Raw genomic sequence first — 26,435 nt, forward strand, 5'->3', positions numbered from 1 at the left:
TTGAGAAGGATTTTTTTTTTAAGTATGGCTAACTCTTTGCATAATCACTAGTGGGCCATTTTAGCAGAATTTTTATTATTTAACATTATTCTAGCATTAGCTTCAATAACTATTTTAAAATTTAAATATAAATAAATAAGCAAGGTCTAATTGTACATATTGTTCCATAGCTCCTAGATACAGCTAACCAATCCACCTAGTACCATTCTATAAGCACAAGTACACACAAGCACAGTAGTCTTCTTTATAGGTTTTTAATACCTTTGCTAGTTTATGTAGTCAGGAGAGGAGCATGTTGCTGTCACATTTTCAGATGTCAGTGCAGTCAAACAGGACTAATTGAGGCACAGGGTGCCCTGGTGTCACTGTCTCATGCTTTTACTTACTGACCCCTATCAGAAACTTAAACTGACAGCAAGATTGCACAGAGTTTTTGTACTTTATCCTTGTTCTCTGTTGGGGTTGCTTTTGATGATAAGAGCAGTTCGCCAGGACAGGAAGAGATTATCAGTTTGATACCGTTCAGGCATGGTTAACCCAGCCTTTAATCTGAAATAAATGTTAGACAGACATAAATTGCTGAGATGTCAGAGTCACTTAAAAGGATTTCTTTCTACAAAGTCTTTTTTTTTTGTTTAGTTATGTTTAGTTTTCCTTGTATTTACAATTTAAAAAAAATACTTAAGTACAAGAAAAAGAAGATAAAAATATTATTTACTAATAGATATCAATAACTGCAAGTTTTGGTTATACATATGAAGCCTAGTTTATATTGTATATTTATTATTATTATTAATAAACATCATTGTTACTACTGCTAACTGAATCAACTGATTGAAAAATTGGCATATATGATGTATACTAGGTATTGGGTATTAAGATGTGTTTGTAGCAATTAGCTACAATTTCTCATGGATAGACAGCTTTTTCTTTTTTTTTAATAAAAACATTATAGAAATAGATACAAAAATAGATAAAGCAAGAGGTATTCTAATAATGATGAGGTTTTCAGAAGGGCCTGAGGAGGTACAATATACAAATCCTAGTGAGTTACAAAATGATCGTACCTGCAATATGATCAGATGCCTTTCAAAGTCACAGTTTTCGTATGCAAATGTTTACATTTCTATTTGGTACCACTGTGTTTTTAAAGAGATATATTTGTTTTGAAACTAAATGCAAAATGCGAAGGAGATAAGACAAAAAAAAAAAAAAAAACAGACCTAATTAAAAGAAGAAAAAATCTGATGAGAGAACACATTATTTCTTGTGTGTATTTCTACAAATTATTTACTGCAGTGATTAGAATTGAAGAACTTAAAAATAATAATAATTTTGACTTACTGGATATAACAGGTCATCTTTCTTCAAGGTATTATTTTCAGTAATGTTGTCCTGATACCTGCTTCATCACTATACATGAAGGTTAGTGTCGTGGGCTATAATAGGCCATCACAAGCATTATTACATTTGGCAATATTTTTGGCATTTTTGTATGAGACCAGCCACATGAGTGGTTGACAAATACGACTTCTTAGAAAGCAGGTTCTGGTATTTAAGTAATTTAAAGTTTCTTCCAAAAATTAGAAGATTTTCTTACTACCAATTTGTGTCCAAACATGAGTTTTGTAGTTATATTCCTTATTAATTAGCAACATTATTTCAGTGCTACCAAAAAAGTCATGTAGCATACGCAGCATAGTATTATCTTTAAATAAACTTGTACAGTATTTATTATACTACTCAACTTGATAGTATTCAACTTCCTCAATTAGAAATCAATCTCATTACTGTTACAGTATCCAGCTTGTCTTTATGAATAGTCCTCTAGGTCTTTATGAATAGTCCTCTAGGTCTTTCCACTTTGTTATGTTAGTCATCTGCTTAGCACTGCAGTTAATGCAGATGCTTTGGATTCATGCTGTTCATTTTATACCTTTGCAAAGACACAGAATTACTTAAAAGCAGATTGAACAATTTGAACCACAAAGTCTACCTAATGTCAAGGAAAGAAGGCTTTGAATTAGTGAAGATAATGCTACTGTGGGCAGTTACGTTACAAATGTTGTAGCCTATTTGATTCCAAATAGAATTCCAGCTACCTATTGCTATCGTGAATTCTGAAAAATGTTCGTACTTTGTATTCAGTTTCTTTTAAAAGAAGTCAGTGTAGAACAGCCCACAGCTATTCCCATAATCACTGAATGTTTGAGGTTGGAAGGGATTACCTCTTGTCCTGTCACTGGGCACCACTGAAAAGAGCCTGGGTCCATATTCTTTATGTCCTCCTTTCAGATATTTGTGCACATTGATGAGATCTCCCCCTAGCCTTCTCTTCACCAGGCTAAACAGTCCCATCTTTTGAGGACTCAATTACCATACAATTAAATCATGATGGTCTTGTTATCAGAGCTAGAAAACAAAACAAATAAACACAATCATATGGTCTAAGGAAAAAAAAAAATAGAAAAAAAAAAAGAAAAAAAAAAGCTATCAAAAGCCACCAAGAGAAACAAAATGTTGAAGTATTCCAGAAGATTTTACCGCTTTTCTTGTAAAATACTATTGGTCTTCCTGTCAAATTTATTGCTTAAAATGATAAAATAGAGATTTAGTAGGTTAATGTTTAGCATCATGAAATACTTGTAGTTATTCTGACATGATTTTGGAGCTCAGCAATGTTACTGATTAAGACTTAAAACTTTATTTTTTTTGTCTACTTTTTGCTTTTACATAGAAGAAAATTTGGTATGACATTGCAGTGACTTAAAGGGGATAAAAATGTTGAATTCTGACCAAAATATGAGGATTATTGCATAAAGTCACTTGGCAAAAATACTTTACTAAGTCCTCCTGTACTGAAGCAGTGATGAATGCAGCTTTGTTGTCTTTTTCTGATTCTGCCACAATAAATGTAAAATTAGAATTTCTACATCTGTATAGTAAATCTACCTATTCTTTGGCCCAATAGGGTGTAATAATACCATAGAGCAGAATTTCCATCTTAAAAACTTTTGGCCTGTCTATGACTTGTTAAAATATTACATTCATATCAAGAACATTTCTGTTTTTTTTTTTTTGTTGTTGTTGTTTTGTTTTGTTTTTTCCTAATACAACATGGTTTTGTTTACCTTACAATGAGCTTGATATCGTTTTAAGTAGATTTTTAATGGCTTGTTGGTTTGAATATTTTTTTTTTAGGTTTTGTTTCTCTTCAGATAATTTAGTCTTTTTTTTTAGTAAATATATTTTCCTCAACATCTTTGCTTACTGCCATCATTTTTCACATATTCAACTATATAAGTAAAGGTTAAAAAAACACATGCACACAATAAATAATTTTCTGATGTTTCCTTTGTGATGGTTCTACTTTATGAGTTCATCTCACAAGGCTAAATGTTAAATGTTTTCATTGATAATTAACACATAAATTTTAAACTGTTCATTCTTTGAAAATACAATAGAATTTTGCAAGTAATTTCATCCTATGTAAAGTGTAATTTATATTATACAGTAATGACCTGTAAATGAAAAAAAGAAATAATAGCACAACACAGTCTGTGTTTTTCTCTGTACCTCCAAAACAGGCACAGCAGAGCAGAAGCAATGCATCTGAGAACTGCAAAACAAACAATGAGGTGTTATGATAGCAAGTGTGATGCTGAAACTTTGCAACCTGAACAGAACAAAATATCTTAAAGTTAGATTTGTAGCCTCAACATTTTTTTTTCATTTACTTCCCTTAACTGCAGAATATTTTGCATTACCTGGAGTATCTTTAAATAGTTTATCTTTAGTTGTGCTCAGAGAATCCTGAAGTGGCAGACGCTTGAAAAAGAGATCTACTGTACTGTTTACAGTAAACTGAAACATACAGCTTTGCTTGCAGTGTATGAGGCAAGGTCCCTCTGAGCTGGTTTGGAGTCCATGCACCACAGAACCTGCCCCTGAGCTGCTGTTTCTGCACACACTGGGAGCAGCATAGGGCTAAAGTAGAGAGGGTGAGTTTGAGCACACTGTGTACTGGAGGTTTGAGGGATATAAGGTATAGGTTTAGGGGAATCAACCTGTTGGAAATGGAGTTGGATATACAAGGTAATTTCATTAATGCTGTTGGGATTTTTATTCCATTCCTAAAAATTACTTAGAGATTTTGTATGGACAGCACTGTGTGTTAAAATAAAGTGAATAGATGCTAAGGCTGAGAGTCCCTGCTCCATATAGGAACAACTGTTATGATTTGGGAATATAGTAGGTATATTAGGTAGATAGGTAGGTAGGTAGGTAGGTAGGTAGATAGATTAGGGAATAGAGAGAAGAGACCAACAGGAGACATGGAGGTAAGAATGTCAGGCAGGAAAATACAGAAGGTAAATACATGTATATGAAGCTGGATTTTGTTCTTAAAATGTGAAAAGTGGGATAGGGGAAGAGGTGGGAGTTAGTGTCCTGATTTGAGAAAGACATTGTGGCTTGCTTCTGGCTATGTCAGAATTACATAATCTAATATATGATATCAGAAGTCTGATAATCCTAAATTACTCCAGTAATCCTGTCCTGAAATACAGGTAGCAATTGAAATTTTGATACATAGTGATTCCACCCAACAATGATGTGTCAGTAATTGACAATGCATAAATATGTTATTACTAAAATAAAAATTATTAGTGTGAGAGATCTGGAGGGGAAGAGATCTTGTTTTAGTTCATATGGCCAGTGTTCCTAGATATTTAATGGCTAACAGATATATGCAGTGTTTATTTTAAACATCAGTTTTGACATAATAGCTTATTTTTTATAGCTATAATTTTATTACAATCTTTTTCTCCATCTGGCAGATATTTTCTACACTTCTTACCCCAAAATAAATCTTTTAATAAATAGTTACACTAACATTAACTTAGAGTTGCCTTACAGAAAACAAATAGTAGAATTCACAGCAGTCATTTGCAGGGAATGCCTTGCCTCTATTTCTGGTTGTTAAATTACAAGTATCTAAAGTAAATATCAGGGATTTGTACAACTCACAAGAACACAGATTTTTCGAAATCATGCATTAGTAAATCAGGATACTATGAATTCAGATTAAATTTAGTGAAACCGAAATAACTGAAGAGATTAAAATGCCACCCTGAAAACCGTATCCCAGCAGTAACATAAAAATTTTAGACAAGTTAATCCATTCACAGAAGATATTTCTATGAAGCTGGCTTTTTTTTTCCTTTTTTTCTTTTTTTTTTCTTTTTTTTTTTTTAAGTGATCAACCAAATACTTTCTTCCTTAGCATCAAGTATAATTCAGAGACAAATATGTTGAATTTCTGTATCTCTGCCAGCACCAAGCAGTAGAACCATGCAAGCATTCATTGCCCATTGCTAAGGCTGAAGTTGCTATCATCAACAACACACATTGCATTTAGCAGAAAGGTACCTTATCCTCATGAAAACTAGTTTTAGAGATGGAGAAATTAGAGTGAAGTTTGTGTATCAAAAATATCATAGTCAAGGTGACCAGGGGCTAGTGTGTTCAGTAAGAGGGGACTCCTACTTTTGCATAAACTGGATAATGAATAGCATGTGTTTTATTATACGCATGTGGAGAAGAACCAAAAAAAAACGGGAAGGGGAAAGAAAACATTACTGTACCTGCTGTGAAAGAAACGTGTCCATCTGTAAAAAAGTCAGATTCTAAAAAAGCCCTCTCATTTTAGCTAGTAATCATGAAACTTAAAATCTACTATGTGGTAATTTTCATTTGCTTTTCTATCTCAGAATTTCACATTCAGATTTAAAAGGTCTTCCTTGCAGCCACATGATCATGATATTGGAAGGAAAATTGAGAAAGTTAGTAACCATGAAAACTGTACTTTATATCTTCCTCCTAAGGTTGATTATATATCAAAATCTAGTCATCTGGCTTAGTTTGTTGAGGTCTTTCTAATATTATTTTGTTAAAAGAAAATGTGGCAGTTATTGTACCTGTCATGGGAGGTTCTACTTTATCTCCAAGGAAGAGCTAGTGGTTTCAGTATATTGGCTATTGCCAAACAGGCAAGAGGGAGAAAACACAAGAGAAAAATAGAAGGCTGTTAATCAAATAGGGTGGAGTTACAAAAATGTAAGGTGCTTTAACAGGATGGATGGTAATGAAAGTAATAGATTTGTTAGAGGATGCCATTTATTGTGTTCCTGATGATGGGAAATACGTAACAGTATTAACCATCTAAGAGAGAGTCTTCCAAAAATACAGTACAGGAAACATCCAACAATCTGTCATATATTTTCACTGTATGATACAAGAAGATGAATTACTTGAGGAACAAATAGTCAAAAGTTTGAAAACCTGCGTTCTTAAATGAAGAAGTACAAATCTGATTCTGCACACCAGTTTCCTATTACAGCTCTCTGGACACACGTGCTGAATCAGGTAATTTGCCATATCCAATTTTGTGTATAACTATTAGCATACACCAGAGCTGGATCTTTGAAGTTGTTAATTGAATTATGTTCTGAATGAGACAGATGATTTATGAGTCTGTTCTTAAATCACTGTTCTCAGACATTACGCCTAATAAGGATATCTAAATGCTAGAGACACTTTTCAGGTCAGGCTTTGCTTCTCCTACACAATCTTCTTGTACAGTATATGGGTTACCACATACATACACTCCTAATTGTAATGCTACCTGTCAGTTTCTGTTATGGTGGTCACTCAGCACAGGAGAGGCAGTGCACTGCATAGAGATACTGGACACCAAAGCCAGCTCAGTTCAGGTCACTGCTGTACTTGCACTGTGTCTTGTGAGGCTCATTGCCTATTGGCGTGAGAGGTTTCTGCTATAGGACTTCTCATGACATGCAACTCAAATCATGGGTTACAAGAGTTTAAAGGCATATCCATTACAATCTCCACCCTTTGTCCTTTTGGACCAGGCCATAGGGTTTAGCATTGCAATGAGTGAATTTATCCATGGCCAGAGACACTTCGGGGTGTATGTGTTCCTACATAGTCACAGTCCCTCTGACTCAAGTTCAGTTTGGATTTCCAGCCTGTCCAGTACAGCAGCACAGGAACAGCAGTGATGACCTGTTATGGCCAGCTGGATGGCCATAACTGTTATCAAAATGTTCCCAGGCAGAGCAAAGCAAGATGATAAGGTGTAGAGCAAATGGCAGAAGCAAAAGCATCCACAAACAAGCACTGGATTGTAACATACAGTATGGTGAGCAATCCCCTGTCAAGCACAGGAGCCCGCAAATTAGCATCTAAACAGCCATAGCATCTGTAAATTTTGCTCTAGCACACTCCACATTGCAATCAAATCTGTCTTGAACCCTTCAAGCCCAACATTGAGTGCCAAAAGGACTGCTGTAGTTCAACCTGGCACACAGCCACTTGCTCACTCTCCCCAGGTGGGATGGGAGCGAGAATTGGAAAGATAAAAGTGTGAGAACTCATGGGTTGAGATAACGTTTACTATGGAAAGCAAAAGCTACATGTACAAGCAAAGCAAAACTGGGAATTCATTCATTACTTCCGACTGGCAGGCAGGTGCTCAGCCACATCTGGGAAAGCAGGGCTCATCAAGTGTAACGGTTCCTTGGGAAGACAAACTCCAAATGTTCTCCCCTTCCTCCTTCTTTAACCCAGCTTTTATGGCTGAGCATGATGTCACATGACATGGAACATCCTTTTGGTCAGTTGAGGCCAGCTGTCCTGACTGTGTCCCCTTCCATCTCCTGGTGCACCCCCAGCCTGCTTGCTGGCAGGGCAGTGTGAAGCAGAAAAGGCCTTGACTCTGTAAGCACTGCTTTGCAACAACTAGAAACATTGGCATGAAAACAACACTGTTTTCATCAAAAATCCTAAACACAGCATGGTGGGAGCCTCTATGGAGAAAATTAACTCTGTCTCACCCAAAGTCATGACAATACTAAATGTTTTGTAACATTTAGTACTAACATTTATTTACACAATTTTGTAACCGTTGAAGCACACTATACTACAGTTAGCAATGAAAGCATCTAGAGGAAAAAAATGTTCTTATAAAAGTTATTTCATTTCAATTTGGCTTTTTTGTTATTGTATAAGAAATATCTAACAATATATAAGGAACTATTTTATTTGTACTTTAAAAAATATTTCCAGACCTATTTTCTTTGTATGAAACATCACTCATTATTTATTCCTGACTAGCAAATCAAAGAGCATGTTATTTAAGGTGATTTGCCTGAAAGTATCTTCTTCTGTTGGCTACATTGGATCTTTCAGCTGCTGGGGAAATTACTGCAAAGCCTTTTTTTTTTTTTTCCAGTCTTTTGAGAGAGAAAATATAAAGCTAATTTTATTTAGCAATGCTTTGCATTTTGGAGTTGTTGATTTTGATATAGCTTTATCTGAAGGACTTTGACAGTCCAGAACTCACCTACTCTTTTAAAATATAAGTAAACAGATAGTACAGGGATCCAAAATCTGCCTTTAGAAGACAGAGCAATTTGAACCGAAAGTCACTACTCTCCTAGATGCTTGTACCTACAGGAACTGTACACTCCCTTTTCACATGTAAGTCTTGGAAGTAGGATATGAATTGGCCAAATGTATAGTTAAATCAACAGAAAGCATCAAACCATGTGATTTTTTCCTAAGAGGAGAAAGTTATTTGGGTTCTAACAGAGTATCTTTCTATCTGCCACATTCATGCCAGTGTTCATTGACAAAGTGAAGTTACTTTGAGAAATTGTCCATTATGGAGGACAGGACTTATCTAAAATCTGTTGTTAAATAACTTCATTTTGTGTCTTATGCACACTGTGATGAGATTTCTGACCCATATGTTGAGCACACATACAGTGCAAAAGCTGTCTGCCAGGAAGAAGTCAGTTCATGCAGTTTTCCTTCAGGTGGATCCCACTGCTAACTTCACTTCCAGAGGAAGTGAAGCCAAGTGTCTGACTCTTGGCAGTTTGACATTCCTGACCATACCTAAGCATAAATCAGGCATATGCAAATTTTGTTTTTATCTTCACAGAGATCCACTGTTGTGATGTGTCATATCCTGAATACTCTTTATTAGTCCATTCTTTGCAAAAATATATTTAGATGTTAAAATATGTTTTTAAAGGTCTATGAGAATCAAAGAGCAGTAGAATTACTTACCATAACATCTGAAAAGGAAAGAAGAGCACCTGTGTCTTGTAAATAAAGTTATAGGAAGACATATTTCAGTTACTTGGATGAAATCATCTCCTTTTTTATAAAAATAAAGGCTGAATATTTATTTAAATATATATATATATGTTGATGGCATTGAGCAATTTAGCAGACTTGATCTGTGCTTAGAATAGATGACAGTTTTCTCTGATCTAAGCCTGTATGTGTGCATGCACCAGAAGCATAATAAAACTGAAAAGTTGCATTTTTGCACAAAGGCAGACACAAAAAGAAGTTGAAAACATGTACTTCAGAAACAAGAAAGTAGTTTAAAACCATTCCTGAAGCTAAATTTCACTGTTCAGTAAAATGTGTTCTAGTCTCTAATAGACCTAGTAGGAATTTTCTAATGTAAATTTAAACTAATTGTTAGAAGACTAGAACAGAATTTCCAGGGACACAACTAGAAGCATTTTAGAGCTATTTATTAAAATATAAATATAGACATATAAGGTTCAAGTATTAAAAAGAGATACCATGGCACCAGCTATAACTGATAATTCTCTTTAAGAACTTTGTGTTTCCTTTGCTTTCAGTAATGTAAATAATATGTAGTTAATACTCTTAAACTATAATAAGAGTGGGATTAAAATGGAAAATTGATTTCAAAATAAATATTCAATAGACAAAAAATATGATTTACCCAAGACAGAAGCAGAGAAGAAGGAAAGAACCACTCTTGCTCTTTCTGAAGACCATTACACTGCTTCTGTTTTCCAGGGAAACAGTGAGTAGAATGGAAGAACCTTGTCACTGCTGGCATTGTGATCTGAAAAATATAACTAGCTTGCAAGCCAGCAGTTTTCTCTGTATCTGATTCAGTGTTTGGCTGCATGTTTAGTATAGCCATTTACAGGCAGGTTTGTAAAGAAGATGAACCATCTCTTTGTTTTTCTGTAGCTTGATGATTTCTTAAGGAACTGGCATGAAGATAGCCTAAATTAAAAAAGTACTCATATGCACAATGTTTTATCTGAAATAGGTAAAATGCATAGCAAAATTTAAGGTGTTCTTTTTTCTTTTATTCACACAGCTAAGCATCTTTCTTTAGAAAGGTTTCATAAAGTATATGATCTGATAGGAAATTGGTGAAGCGTTTACATCTATGAACATTCAGAGTGAGTGTAATTTCTCCATGGCAAAAGGATACACTATAAAATCAGCAACTGAACAGTGTACATACTCTTTCATACTGCACCTCCCTTTGTCACCAGCCATTGGGAGGTAATAAACAGCTTGGGAAGTCAATGTGCTAAAACACTGAACCCAGGGCCACATCCACACATCCATCTGCAGACATCACCAGAGAAGGAACCTGCCTATTACTTTTTTGCACTTCAGGGGCTCTGAACCCTAAACATCATGTAATAATGCACCCTAACAAAATGTACCATGCCTTTCCCAGAGTCTGGCTGGAGAGTTTCTCATCATTGGGATGAAACAGTTTTTGTCATTTCTGAGACACATCTTTCAAGGGCCTGATATTGCCTAATGTTAAATATAATTAGCAGGTTTTCTCTTCCTGAAAATTTCAGCTGAAATGATTTCAGCAGAGGAGAAACCTATGAAAATAAGAGCTTAAAAAAAAAACAGGGTTGAACACTGATGTTGTCACGGTTAGTAATAAATTGAAACAGCATTCAGTTAAAACTTTAGAAGAGTAGTACTTCAATGGAGTTATACAGTATGTTTTATACTAAAACAGTTAACATATTTGTGTATTACTTCCATTTTTCAGATGCTCCAACATTTCTGTCAAATCAAACCATGCATTACTCTTGGGAAGGCAATCCCATCAATATAACATGTGAAGTGCTAGCAAATCCATCTGCCACAATTCAGTGGAGGAGAGGAAAATTACTTCTACCTGTAAAAAATACAACACATCTGAAGACCTACAGTGCAGGAAGAAAGCTGATTCTAGAGGTAAGGCTTAAAAAATAAATCAACATTGTGACATTAGTTACTTCATTTCTTCTTCAGTTTGGCACCATTGCAAGTCTTATGCAGTGTGCTTAAGGTTAAGATTTATAATTTAAGTAAAGCTCTTTAAAAAATAAAAAATAAAAAAATAAAAACTATGTATGAACTGATTTATCTCCACATTTCTTGTGAACATTTGGAAAATAAACCTCATGTACATGGCTTTTGTTCAGTTTTGCATCTACACTGAACGCTAATGTGACCTGCATTTATTGCAAGTAAATAAATGCATAAATATAATATTAACCCATGGGGTTGATAGTAAAAATTAAAGTAACTGTCTGGTAGGTGCTTGGTATATACAAAAATGTATGTGTGACTTCAGTCAAGACCAAAGCAGGAGGGGAAAGTGAAGCTAAACTGCAGTTGGTTTTGATGGCAATTATTTCTATTATTATTATTATCTTTATTATTGTTATTATTATTATTATCTTTATTATTATCTCTAAATGTATCATCATGACTAAATAGTGAACTACTGCATAGTAATGTACAACAAGTCATGTTCTTTGATTAATGATTTCACAACAAAGTGTATTCAACCGCTATCTCCAGTCCTGGTCTCACCTGTTACATCAACTAGATACTCTCTCCTGACTGAATGTGAGAAGTGTGGAGGAAATTAGCTTTCATTGTTTACATCTAGTATCAGCAACTTCAGCATATTTTTTCTCTGTTGCCATGGGAAAAATGGTTCAGAAGCTGTAGGGCTAATACGTTTGGGGGTCCTACATCAGATCCCAAGCCAGATGTATATGATATTCTGAAATAAGCTGTGTCTTTTCCCTAAAGTTCAAACAATGAACCTAATTTCTTGAAATTTACGGTATGTGTGTTACTTTGTTGCTGCTTTCAGAAGAAGCATTAGTTGTAATAGAAAAGTCTAGTTTTCTGTGAGATTTTAAGTGATTGTCTCATGGGAAATTGGATAAGAGGGGAGCAAGAGAATGTGCATCATTATGTAATACAATGTCAGAATAGAGCATAATGACATGAAGAATTTTAAAATAAATGACAAGCTGATTTATGCATGTATGATGACAAGTGATGACATTTATCTGTTGAGAAATGGTCTATGATAGCAAATCATTATCTGTTCTCTGTAGCCCTTACCGGAATTAACTATAAATTTATAGATCTGTGTTATGTTGTGGGAAGAAGACAGAAAGGAAACATTAAGTCATTCTAATAACTGATCCTTTATTTTGCCTGAGAACTCATATGTAGCCTCTGGTTTTAGTGAGCTTACACAGGTTAGCTAAACATTGGTAAGCATGAATGGTTTTTACTTACCTCATCACATATTAATCAATTGGCTGGGTGGTCACACTCAGAGAGTTGATGTCAATGGCTCAATGTCCAAGTGGAGATCAGTAACAAAATATTGACCCCCAGGTCAGTACTGGGATTGGTGCTGTTTGATATCTTTGTTGGTGACATGGACAGTGGGACCTAGTGCACCCCCAGAAAGTTTGCCAATGACACCAGGCTGTGTGGTGTGGTTTACCAGAGGGACCTCTGCCATCCAGAGGGACTTTGACAGGCCTTAGAGGTGAGCCTGTGCAAACCTCTTGAAGTTCAACAAGGCCAAGTGCAAGGTCCTGAAACTGGGCTGGGACAATCCCAAGCATGAATACAGGCTGGGCAGAGAATGGATTGAAAACAGCCCTGAGAAGGGCCTGGGGCTGTTGGTGGATGAGCAGCTCAACAAGAGTTGACAATGTGCACTTGCAGCTCAGAAAGCCAACCATATCCTGAGTTGCATCAAAAGCAACATGACCAGCAGGTTGAGGGAGGTGATTCTTCCCCTCTGCTCTGCTCTCATAAGACTCCATCTGGAGCACTGGGTTCAGCTGCGGGTCCCCCAGCACAAGAAGGACATGGACCTGTTGGAGTGAGTCCACAGAAGGACCGCAAAGGTGCTGGAACATCTTTCCTATTAACACAGGCTGAGGGAGTTGGGGTTGGTCAGCCTGGAGAAGAGCAGGCTGACCTTATACCAGAGCAGGGAGATCTTATACCAGTCTTCCAGTACCTAAAGGGGGCCTCCAAGAAAGCAGGAAAGGGAAAGCAGAAAGCAGGTCAGGGCATGTAGTGATAGAACAAAGAGTAATGGTTTTAAACTAAAAAAGGGTAGATTTAGATTAAATATTAGGAAGAAATTGTTTAATGTGAGGATGGTGAGGCACTGAAACAGGTTGCCTAGAGAATCTGTGGATGCCTCACCTGTGGAAGTGTTCAAGGCCAGGCTGGATAGGGCATTGAGCAATGTGGTCTGGTAAGAGGTGTCTATGCCCATGTCCAATGGGGTTGGAATAAGGCAATCTTTAAGGTCCTTCCAATCCAACCCCTTCTATGATTCTTTGACTCTGTATTAACTTTAACCTCTCCCAATGGAAGTGGATTTCAGTTATTTTGATTGAACTGGATGGAGTCATCAGGACTAGCTTAATAATTCTGGAGGAAAAAAATATGACAACATCTGACATTAACTGAAACATTGATTCAAAATTCAAATTGAAACACCTGTTTCAAATGTTAAATTATATGGAGGAAAGAGGCTGTTGATAATTTGACACTTACAAAGCCACAGCTTTCCAAGAAACAGTCTCCACAGTTCCTTTAAAGAAAAGTTTGGACTATCACTGAAATGTGTTCTGCTAATTTATATAGGTTGGCAGTTAATCCACCCTTTGGTGCTATTTTGAAAGTCAATACAGACCCATACCACATTGAATAAATGTTATAGAGCCACTTGGTTAACTACAGAGAAAGCTTATGCTGTTCCCTGGCAACTTTTCTTTTTTTCCTTGAATGTCCGGTGTATTGTGAATCCCATAAACTAAAATAAAAATAAATAAATAAAATAAAAATTGTCCTTGCATTATCTATAGGAACAGCAATTTTCAGACCTATCATTGCTTAGTTTAATCAAAATATGTGCAAATAGTGTCTTTGTGAACAAATGTGCAGTTTATTAATTTTTTCCTTCTTTGTTCAAAAGTGAAATTATAGAGATAAACAATGTCACCATTTCCTATTATTTGATTTCCTAATTTGAATTTGAAAAGGGGGAGTTTAACATGAAAAAGGGTGAATCTAGATCTGTATTTTGGTGAATATACTAGACAGGCTGGAGTAAGAACTCATCTGCATATTGGTTAAATAGAACATATTTGCATTTCTGATTTTTTAAAAAAACTTTGTTATTTGAATAGAAAGTAATATTTTCAAATTATATTCATTTTAAAGATTGCTCCCACATCTGACAGTGATTTTGGACGGTATAACTGTACAGCTACAAACAGAATAGGAACAAGATATCAGGAGTATACACTTGGTCAAGCTGGTAAGTTAATTATTTTTTTCCAGGTTTATTGAAATCTTTCTTCTCTTTTAATCAAAATGAAGTTCAGACACAATTTTCTCTGTTTATTTTATTCCAATGGAATGTTTGCAGTTAATTTTAATCCTCTAAAAGTAGCGTAGCAGTTCGAAGGAAAATAAGCCAGTCCCCTCAAAATATGAATGCTCTTTGAATTTAATTTTAAGCCCTCCTGAAAATTGAAGAAATGTAATTATGTTAAATTTTCCTTTGCCCTTATTACATCCTACATTTTAACAGTGTGTCTTCATTACCTCAGTGGATAGACATATGGCTTGCAGGCAGTAAGAATAAGGAAGACTTCTCCTGTATTTTCTTGAGAAGCCAAAGAGAAAAGACTGAAATACTTGAGCAAAGAATTTTTTATCATATGCAGTTCTAGTTATTTAAAAGCAGAATTTGACCTGGTGTGCTAGACAGAGTTAATTTAAGCTCAGAAACATTCTACAATCAGTTGTTAAAGGTTGTTAAACTTATGAATATTTTTAGGTCCATCTACCATTGCTTAGGCAAATATAAAAATATGACTGTGTGTTTCAACTTCATCAGGACTATTAACTAATATTAAATGAGAATTTCTTAGCATTTCTTTCAATGATATTTTGTTGAGGAATGGACCGACACTTGTTTAGCAAGCTTTGAGATCTCCTGACATGTGGATTTACACTCTTAGGTGATGCAAATTGTTCCACCTTTAATGACATCTATGGATTTATTATGTAGTTTACAGTAATAAAGGTATAGCCAAACTGAAAGCTATGCACCCCTTACAACGCATTGTTATGGATCATTTTCATCATGGAACTTTGAGATCATATCATACTGCCAGACTGGACGATATATTTGCAAGGTAGAAGTAGAAATGAAGATTAGAGCACTTCCAGTCTTGCATAATATTTTTAAAGTAGGGCTTGTATATTTTTTATGATCTTGAATGTTTCAGCTGTAATTTTTGTTATATTTTTTGAATAAAGAAAATAAACTCTTTGGAGGCCTACTAGGAGGACCTTTGTGGGTACACTGCTGAAATGTGCGTGTCCAATCATAGCCTCTTTTAAGCTACCAATTGTTTTATTTCTTATAGTACTGCTCAATAGGGCAATTATTTTCTTTAGTGTCTCAGGAGTTATAAAAAATGGTTGTTTTCTGTATTAAGAAGTTTCTTAGGTCTAAGCAGTTCACAGCTTTGAAAGTTTTTCCCATTACTTTTAAGGAAATTATTACTAACACAGCATTTACCATTAACACTATATATATATATATATATATATATTTTATGTTATACTATTATATATATATATTTATATTCATTTACCATGAATACTGTACTCTTTTTTTTCTTTGTTCTGTGGCAAAAGCAGTTGATCTTCGTAAAATAGACAAATATAATTTTTCTTTTAAAAAACAACAGATTTTGATGTGGCAAGATTTTATATCATACAGAAGATACATTCTTCTTCAGTAGACAACTTTTTCATTTACTATGTTGCAAATCTGATTGTCCTTTGGTAGCTACATGCTACACTCTACTATTAGCTCTTCCTTCTGCATGTTACTTAGTCCCAAGTAAGTCCTAATTTCCTGCAATAGATTATTTATATTCTGCCTTACAAAACTCTCCCCAGTTTAAGGAAAATCACAAGCTAATTCATACCCCAAACATTTTTTTGTTTGTTTTATTTCATTGTGTGTGTATGAAAAGAAATTGTAGAAAAGAACAGTTTGTAGAGTCTTCATTCATGTTTATGATCATTTACTTCATTTGTCCCATTTATTTCAATGGAACCACTTGAACACCTTTCCATAAAAAGACTAAAATTATGACTGTAACAGTTTATCTGTACTACTTGTGGCTTTAAATATATATATATATATATATATATAACTAATACTTCCTGTGACGTTCAAAATTAAGGTAGTAATAGAAAAGCTCTAAATTTTAAAGAAAAACACTATTAACTAATTTCTCTACCAACTATTCTGTCTCTAGTTAAGAAATCTCAAGACTTACAGAAAGTTAGTGTTGATTTGAATAGATAAACTATAACTATTATCTGTATGTTATTGTTGTCCCCCTTTAATCTAGGAAATAGACAACCCTCTAGAAACTAACGACCCAATTTTGTAAATATTTGTGACTGGCATAGGATTTGTAAACTTATATTAAATCCATCAAATGAGGACTGCACCTAATCCCCTTATTTTAGCCAGGTTACATCAATTTCTCTTCAGCATGGCTTTCTCTTTGGGGCAACGCATCTATCTATTGATTCAGCTGCAGCATTTGCTCTGCTTGTTCTTCTGCAGTGCTAGGTGCTACGTTGGCCTCTGGAGTATTATCTCTAAGGCTTGATGCATGTGGCTCCACTGGAAAAGAAAAGCAGTAGAAGGGCAGTATTTTCTGAGAAAAAATTCTCAGTTCCTCTCAAAAACAGAAAACTTGGCGCTAGAATTCCTTTTTAAAGCTGGGAACATAGATTCTAGAAAACAGAAGGAAATATCCCTCAGGTGTCTTACCTCAGAACAAAAGAAGATGAGAAAATGGAGCAATTGTGCCAATGGAAACAGAGGCAGTCAGATTCTGGTTACTGCTATGCACTGTTTTTTTTTATAAAGAGGTATATACAAATGGTAGCATCTCAGTAGATATCTTGTATCTCAGTAGATATCTTGTATCTTTGTATCTGCTGAATATTTCCTAATTTTTCAAAACAAACAATAACATGCCACAACTTAGTGATGCTACAGGATTATTTTAGCAATATATTTACATATTATATTATAAATATCATATATTTAGCAATATATTTATTTCTTGCTTTTACGCATAATTAAATTTAATACAAAATAATTCTCATTATTAATTGAAAAGTAACATGGTATTTTGATAATACATTGTATTTCAGCTAATTCTCACGAGAGCCCCTGGAAATGCGAACAAGAAAAAATAACTCCATACAGGCTGTTTTGGCTTTTTAACACAGCTATGTCAGAGATGTTACAGATTCCAGTTTTTCAAACAGCTTACTATTCTCTATTTTGCAATAGTTTGTTTGCCATTTTTCAGTCAATTCTGCAGAAAACGTTATCAGCAATTTTGAAAGTTATGTATTGGGGTTGTAGGCAAATAAAGGTAAATTGGTATATATTTAGTGAAACTGTAACAAAGCATTATGGGAAGCTATTATGTTAAGTATGAGATGTATATGGACATTCTATAACATGAAATGAAAAAACAAATAGAATAAATGCAAATTCTGTAGTAATTATGGTGAACATGTATCCTTAATACATTGTGGTATTGTATTTATGTGAGGCTTGAGGGTGTCAGGACTCCATTGTGCTGAATAATCCTTACTGCAGTGTAATGCATAATACACACTATCTTGAAAGACTGCATTTGTACCTAAATAGACTCTTTTGGTGGGGAAAAAAAAAAAAAAAAAAAAAAAAAAAAAAAGGCAAATAAAACATGTATTTCACTGCTTCTGCATTTAAGCTAAGATCAACTGGAAGTATTTCACTATTTCTGCATTTAAGTTAACATCTACTAGACATAAAAAATAGTCAGGAAGATAGAGGATAGAAGCATCATCATAATTACAGGAACAAAATGCTGAACAAAAGCCTTCTTCCTTCTACCCCTGTTGTTTTACTTCAGTAAATCAAGAAGTCCTAATGACTGATATTTCCCAAATAAGCATTATTTTCATGCATTTAAATAGAGCCTGGATTTCCTTGTCACTTTGATTGTAAGTACTAATGCTGGGGTGTAACAGACTATTCCAATAGATCTGTCAGAGAAAAATAAATACTTTTTCCAGCCAGGAGATTGTAGTAAGCAAAGTATCCTGCTAGGGCAAATTTTACAATTAACAATCATTTTACTGAATTGTTTTCTCTTAAAATTCTGCAGGAATGACTTAATGCTTCATGTTTTGTTCCATTTTTCTGCTTTTTTTTTTTTTTTTTTTTTTTTTCCAGCAGATTCAAACTAGTGTTTTGTTGTTGTTGTTGTTGTTTGCTTTTTATTACTACTAGTTAAAACATGATCATGTGGCACGATATCATTATATTTTTACTTTTGCCCCTCCTGTCCTGGTTTCAGTTAGCACAGAATTAATTTTCTTCCTAGTAGCTGGTGGAATGCTGTGTTTTGGCTTAGAATGAGAAGAGTGCTGATAACACCCCGATGCTTTAATTGTTGCAGAGCAGTGCTTATACTAAGCCAAGGACATCTCAGCCTTTGCTCTGTCCTGCCAACGGGCAGGCTGGGGGGTGCAGTAAGAGCTGGGAGGGGACAGACCCAGGACAGGTGACCCAAACTAGCCAAAGGGGTATTCCATACCATCTGACGTCATGCTAAACAATATATAGGGGTGGCTAGCCGGGGGGAGGGGGCCGGACTGCTCGGGGTTAGGCTGGGCATCGGTCAGTGGGTGGTGAGCAATAGCATTGTGCATCACTTGTTTGTACATACTATTATTACTTTCGTATTATCACCATTGTATCATCATTATTATTATTGTTATTATTATTTTGTTTTTTTTTTTTTTTTTCCTGTCTTATTAAACTGTCTTTATCTCAACTCACGGGCTTCACTTTCCATTTCTCTCCCCCGTCCCAGAGAGGGAGGGGGGAGGGTGAGCGAACGGCTGCGTGGTGTTTAGCTGCCGGTCGGGTTAAACCACGACACCCTCCTTAAGAAATATGGCTTATTGGTGACAGAAAAAGATTTCTTTCAAAATTTAGATTTGCAGCCATAGTGATGTGTATGACAGAACTATACCTGCTCACTGTAATTATACAGAGCTACTAAATCAGCCTGAACTCTGGATACTGTCATTTAAATCTTTCACAGAAATTGAAGAACTGCAACCTATTCAAGGTTTTACACTGAAAGGTGCCATTACTTGCAAAATGCTGAGAATCTTCAGTGCTTATTGAAGGCTTATTTACGCGTGCTCAGCACCTGACTGGTAGTGATCAACCCTTGAAAATACCATGAGTGACATCCTCTTTTCTCATTGCTTAAGCATTTAAATTGGTGTGTGAGTAACATGTAAATTACGAGAAGATCCACAGTCTTTTTCATTTCCTGCCACTGCAAATGAATTGCCTCACATCACATCCACAGCTTTTGTTTTAGAAGTCTACTTATACTCTGTTTTTTCTCTATGACAGGCTTAGGCTTTGACAAGCAGGTGAGCTTGGCAGATTGTCCCAATGGCTTTCAGAGCCTGAGGTGAGCACAGATATTCCTAGATTTGCACAGATCAAGTTTAGTTATAGATAATGTCAAATGTCAGTATGTAGTTAGATTATATTAACTAGTAAAGCATTTTTTCCTTTTTGTTGAGATCTCAGTATTGTTATTTCAAATGCTTTTGGGTAGATTATTAGAAAACTGTATGGCTATCAATGATCTAATACAGTGTTGTTGGAATAGATAATTTACTATCTTAAAATGGTAAATGTTAAAGTTATGACACAGCTAAACTGGATTTTTTTTTCAATTTTTTCCTTTAGATATTGAAGTGTATTTTGCACATGACAGTATAAAGATAGACTGAATATATTCCTAAATGTAAACCATGATTCACCTCCAAGGCTCTCATGGTCTTAGTTACTCTAGACTTTCCTTTCCCCTTCTTTCCTCTATTCTGGGACAGCAAAGGGGTTGAAAGTTCAAATGAATCGTTGATTTGCCTTTTTGCCTCAGTCTTTCTTTCAGTCTTTCTTTCTTTCAGCACATAGGAGAATACTTTTATTTTTGATGAAATTTGAACATCATGCACATCATGCCTGGAACTGCAGCTATGCACAGAGACTTACAGTCACATAGTGTTAACAGCAACAACTTGGCAGAAACCACACCAATAAGAAGTGCATACAGTTTGCAAATTAGTTACATCATACAGCTCTGATGATGAATTACAAACTTGTCTTGCTAAATCATCCATTTCATGTTTTTCACAGTTTACTATAGAATACCAAGGATCTTACAGCATTTAGGAAGTGGTAACACTTCCTAAAACTTAATGTTAATGGTAACATATGATAAAACTTAAAGAAATTAGAGATGCTATATCTGTTTCCTTTCTAAAGCAATGTTACAGAGAATCAAAATGGAAAATTAAAATGCATACGATGTCAGTAGACATTGAGAATTCCCAATTAATCAAATTATCAAATATATCTTAAGTCTCCTGTATACACAGAAAGTCAGTGAAGATGGGGATTAACGACATCAAGAGCAACTGAAGACATAGGAAAGACAACAAATGAGCTTCACAGAAATTATATCCTGTAAATAGTTTTATGGAATCAGTTGATGTTCAAGATTTAAAAAGGTTGATCCATGTACAAGAAGTACAGCATCAAATTTAGCAGTTTACTGATCTAGATTTTTGTTGCTGGCACTTTGGGACTGGTTAATGGATGTTGTTCCTTGTTTTTCCATATATTCCTTTTTTTACAGGTAAAATAAAATTAGAGAAATGGGACTTTGTTTTCCCTGGAATATAACACAACAATACAAAAAAGGAAGATAGTCATGTTCTGTGCCAAAACAGTGCTTTGGGGTCTTACTGACTGTTTTAAAATTGCTGGGCTGCGTTTTTTTGTTTTTTTTTTTTGTTTTTTATTTGGGTGTGTGTGTGTGTAACTTTTACCTTGCTGCTGCCTAATGCCCATTTACCTTCATAAAACATAGGCAGATCTAAAATCTAGATCTCAGCCCTAAACCTTACCGTGTGCATCTTCCGTATCAGCATCAGCTAAAGGAAATGTAATAGTAAAAAGCATCATAATGTATTCAATAAGCATGTGTGTGAAACTGTCAACACTACAATTGTTTTTGCTTTGTGTGTGTGTATCTTATTTTTATTTACTATTTATGTATTTACATGAGAGCTGTGGTCCTGAGTCCTTATCCGTTCCTTATTTTTCCAGAACTCCCAGTGATGTGATAAAATAAATTTATGGTAGTTTTCCCCAATCAAAGACATCAAGGCAAGACTGGAACTTATCTGGACATTTAATATATATTTTTTTTTCCGTTCTAAGGATGCAAAAGCATGAACTATTTCACCAAGATCTGTGACTCCAAAGATGTACTCCCTGCTGCATCTCTTTCCCTGCTGTGCTCCTGATAGTACTTATATTCAGCCTTTAGACTACTTTCAGTCAGTATATATGCCAGATGTATGGAGTCAGGAAAAGCTGCAGAACTGTAGTAGGAATGTGTTGACAGGAGATAATGAGACAAGAACTAACTGGAAGATAAATCTCTGACCCCACAGCATACTCCCACACCATCACTTCTTTCCTCCATTTATACCAGGACTGCTAAACTCCCAGAAATAAAATTATTTTCTTCCATAAAACTATCCGAAATGTAGCTTGAAAAGAAAATCTCTGGTGATAAAGACTGGTCATTTATTGAATGGGTTGAGTAAAATGTAATAGACTTGAAAGACTATTTACATAGCTGTGGAGATAAATATGTACTCATAATTCCATGTGTATTTCTCTATCAGCTCTAGTACTGTTCTTGGAACTAAACCAATTTATACTTAATTAAGGCCAATGCATCACAAAGTTCATTTGTGCTAACCAGCTTTATGCACTGAGTACCTTATATATTAAGCGCAACTTTCCACTTAATATTTTGGGGTTTTAAGTAATTCTTTGACATCATACATTAGCAGAGAAATAGTGTGGAAAGAACACGAAGTTGATTAAACATCTGAAACTTTTTTTTTTTTTTTTAATGATATTATAATTTATAGGCTGTTGTTCAATTATCCCATGTTTTGAAAGCAGTTTAACAACACCAAAGATATCAGCGGAACTTCTAAAGAGGCTATACCTAAATCTGTCCTATCGTTAAATGATAATATAAGAGAAATCCCACACTTTTCTACAGTATAGTACTTCAGCTTACATCCATAACAGTATATGAAAAAAAGTAATCACTGCCCATAGCTAAATTCTTAGGAGATTCATTGGTTGGTTTGGTTTGGTTTTAGAAAGTAAAAGAACAAGAAGCATCCACAGTTCTGTCCTTCCAGGGGCAGACTTCAGTGTACACAACCTTGCAAATTATTCTTTATTCCTGCTAAACATTGAGCTAAAGCCTTACAATTCTAACAGAAAAATCATGTCACTGTTCCAGATAATTTCAGGTGACAGGGAAGAGAGAGCTCAAATGCTGAAGTGTTTAGGTAGATCAGGACCAGAGAGCTGTTTACTTTGCATGATCAAATTCACGCTCAATAGAGAACTACTAAATTAGATTCAGTTCATTATGCTGCTAATGATCTTCTTTGGGAAAAATGTTATAGATTTACCTAATCTGAAGGAGTTGGTAGGTATTTCACACTTTTTCAATGGAGTCACTATTATTTGTTTCTTATTTTGACTAGGAATGTGTATCCTGTTATATTTTCTTCAGGTGATTAATTCTTTCTTAAAATAAAACACTGATGTAGTTCAACTCTGAAAATTGTATAAAAGTTACCTTCACATATATGGGTAGCATATATATTATGGGATGCATATATAAAATAATATTGTGGATACATTTAACAATGAGTTTTAAACACATAGCATTATGCTAGTTATGTAAAATATTTTACTGGGTTTTCACTGGAACTTTATTTTTTGTTTAATACCAGATAGAACCATATCTTCATTTGGCAGAAATTATTCTTGAATCTTCAGTGAAGAATGTAAGGTTCCTTAAGGATGTCTGCTTCCTATGCCATGTTTATTATAGTTAATCATATGCAGACATAAACACACAAGGAAAAGAGATCTCCTTTTGAAATTCAGGAATAGAATGGATATGTAAATAAAGTGTATTTGATTCACACCATTGACCAAAAAATTGTTTTGATCCAAACTGAAACAACAGTGAATTGACTCATAAAAAGAGCATACAAAAAGTAACATGAAACTAATCTCAGTGAAATTAAATATTCATTCAACCTTATACAAAATAATTTGTTTCTATTTTGAGCTCTTTTAACAACAGAAAAGGAAGTAAAGGTGTTTAGGAACTATTCATAATACTGTAGATATCCATAGCATCTTTTAGCTCATAATTAGTTAAGGCCATTCATCTTCAGTACTGGAGAGCCATATTCATCTCTGCATGCAGGTGGTATCTGCATCTCTCATACAGTACTATGCTACTTTACTTTGGCTATCCTGGCCTGCTTTGCTGGCATAGTTATGCTGGATTTTTCCCTCTCCTGTCAGAACAGAATGAGAAGGACAAAAGAAGCTGTCCACTGGACAGTACTTAAGTTACTAATGCTAACAGGAAAAAGCTTAGTGCTCTCAGCTGTAATGAGAATCTGGAGGAGAAAGGTCAAAATTTGTTTCTAATCCTTATCTGCTCCTGAATTTGGGATCAATGATTACTTAGCAAGCAACTCACAGAACTAGTTTTTCTTGTGAGTGATCATTAAAAAATAAAATAAAAAATTTTCAACATACTTTCCTTTTCTTAGAAAACAAGCCACCTTTTGATCAATTTTAGTTTAAAGTATGGATATTTTGATTACCTATGCAAAGTATTAAGCATCCTTTTCAAAAAAGATTCAAAACCCAGTTCTCTTTTCTCCTTGATGTATAGCTTATTTGGTTATATTCTGCCATGTTCTGTTTGATTCATGTTCTATGAATCTTGAATTCCTTTCTGTAGAAAAATACAACTTCAATAAGAAGGGTGAAAATGTCCTGCAACATCCCATATCCTGGTGATAGAAAAGCTTCCTTGAATAAGAAGGTATTTGAGGGTTTGAATCCCTCAAGATGAGATTTGCATTCTGCTCAAATCTTCATGGATTCATTTAGTTGTCTTTAAGTAAAAGATATGAAAAATACATCATTGTAAATACATCTATGCTGTTTTTAACCCAATGAGCACCAAGCATTGGAGGTTTCAGGAGACCTGTAGTCTGAAATGCTAACTGCCAGAATTCACAGAGATATGATATTAGCATTCAGACACTCTGCTAAGAGATTTTTTTTTCAGGAAAAATGTAGGTACCAGATTATTGAAAGGTTAGATAAATCAGAGCATCTTTGGCAGGTGTCCTTTTCATGAGAATTCATGGCCGAGTGTGTCCTAAAACCCATTCTTAATATTTTATAACAATTTTTGGCTCATTTTCATTCAAGTACCAGTACTGGCTGAAGTTCAGATTGATTCTTTTTTTATTCCCAACAGCTTCCTGACAGCCCCTGAATACAGACTACATTTTATGTAAATGGCTCAGTACCCACTGATCGAATGATCAGCTTTGGCTCAAGCTCTTGCTTTTCTTTATAAACATACTTTCCATCCAGAGAGACAAAAACAATATCAAATCTGTAAGTGGATATACAAATAAATGTCAAATGTATTAGAAGAGAATATATAAGTATTTCAAACCCTTGATTCTCAGTCCACAGAACAAAGAATTCTTCGTAGTATTTTCAGTACACATTTTTGTAATTATAACATTTTATAACCTAGGACAATTAGAAAAGTTAGTCTTTTGTCTTCTGTTTGATAGATCGGTCATACACTGTAAGAGTAAGATAATGTTTCTGTTTCAGAGGATGACCCTAAGGTTAATTTTTCACCTTTATTTCATATCTCATTTCATAGCATTTCAAGAGTACAAACACATGCTTTATTTTCCTAGTTCTATTCTACTTTGAAAACAAAATCTTTTAACCTATTTTGTAAATATTTCTTAAACTGAAAAGAGGAAAGAAACCTTCTTTTTAATATTTCTTGCTAGTAGGTTGGAACCCAGTCTATTTAAAAAAAAAAGGGGGGGGGGAAGAAAAAAAAAATATATATATATATATATTCAGCTGTGTTTTAGATTTTCATGAAAATGGCCAAATGATTTCTACAGCTTTTCGTCGTCGTCTCATTTAGAAGAATTCAGTCTCTGAATGATCTATTTAGCCAGAACTGTTCCTGTTGTTAAATATGATTTGTTTGTTATTCTCCTTTACATAATTATATAGTAAACTAATCAATCAGCATTTACATTTGCCTCTGACAAAGTTAGCTATTAAAAAAATCATATTATAAAAGACAGACAGAAAAGAAAATGTTTGTCATGACTTTACCATACAATAAAATTAATGTAGCTTTCTTACAGCTTCATATTAGAAAGCTAAAGTTGTTTATCTAAAGCAAACATTATTTCATCACATTCAATATTTTCTTTCCCCTTCAAGATGCTAAGGACACTTCCTGGGGTAAATTATCAACTGTTAGTTTAGGTCTGCCTAGTTGCTGTTGATTATTAAATTGATGTTTGTACTTTTCTAGATGTGCCATCAAATCCTTATGGAGTACGGATTTTAGAGTTGTCACAAACCACTGCCAAAGTTTCATTCAATAAGCCAGATTCACATGGAGGTGTGCCCATTCATCATTACCAAGTGGATGTAAAAGAGGTAGCCTCAGAAACCTGGAAGATAGTTCGCTCCCATGGAGTTCAAAGTAAGTCTACAAAAAAATAAATTGAAGTATTTTAATTGAACGAATATCAAAGAAAAAGAATTCAAGTGTGTGTTAATTGATCCTTTGTTTCTTCATTATTCCATTTCTCCATACATAGTCCAGTGGTTGTATCTTCATGTGATGTTAATAAAATCAGACCTCCTAGCACCAGTCAGAACCTTGCTCTGATCTAATGTCAACAGCTAATTTCTAGTTTTACATAATTTTGGTGAACAAATTTATGATTATTTCACATTTTTTCATTTTCCTGTCAAATAGAGACAAAGAATATATTTGAAGCTATAAATTTCAAAGATAGTAGAAGTCACAGAGGAG

At 34.6% G+C, this 26,435-nt stretch overlaps 1 protein-coding gene across 3 annotated transcripts in view; it reads left to right on the top strand.

Moving 5' to 3' along the window:
- Window positions 1-26,435, top strand: part of NCAM2 (neural cell adhesion molecule 2) — a 283,943-nt gene that overhangs the window by 195,970 nt on the left and 61,538 nt on the right. For all 3 annotated transcript variants that reach the window (XM_082784603.1, XM_082784601.1, XM_082784602.1), the window contains exons 10-12: window positions 10,949-11,136; window positions 14,446-14,542; window positions 25,926-26,099. In XM_082784603.1, the coding sequence (XP_082640729.1) occupies window positions 10,949-11,136; window positions 14,446-14,542; window positions 25,926-26,099 (459 nt within the window). The remainder of the gene's footprint in view (window positions 1-10,948; window positions 11,137-14,445; window positions 14,543-25,925; window positions 26,100-26,435) is intronic.

Source organism: Aythya marila (assembly GCF_965140915.1).
Source record: "Aythya marila genome assembly, chromosome: 1".
Lineage (NCBI taxonomy): Eukaryota > Metazoa > Chordata > Aves > Anseriformes > Anatidae > Aythya > Aythya marila.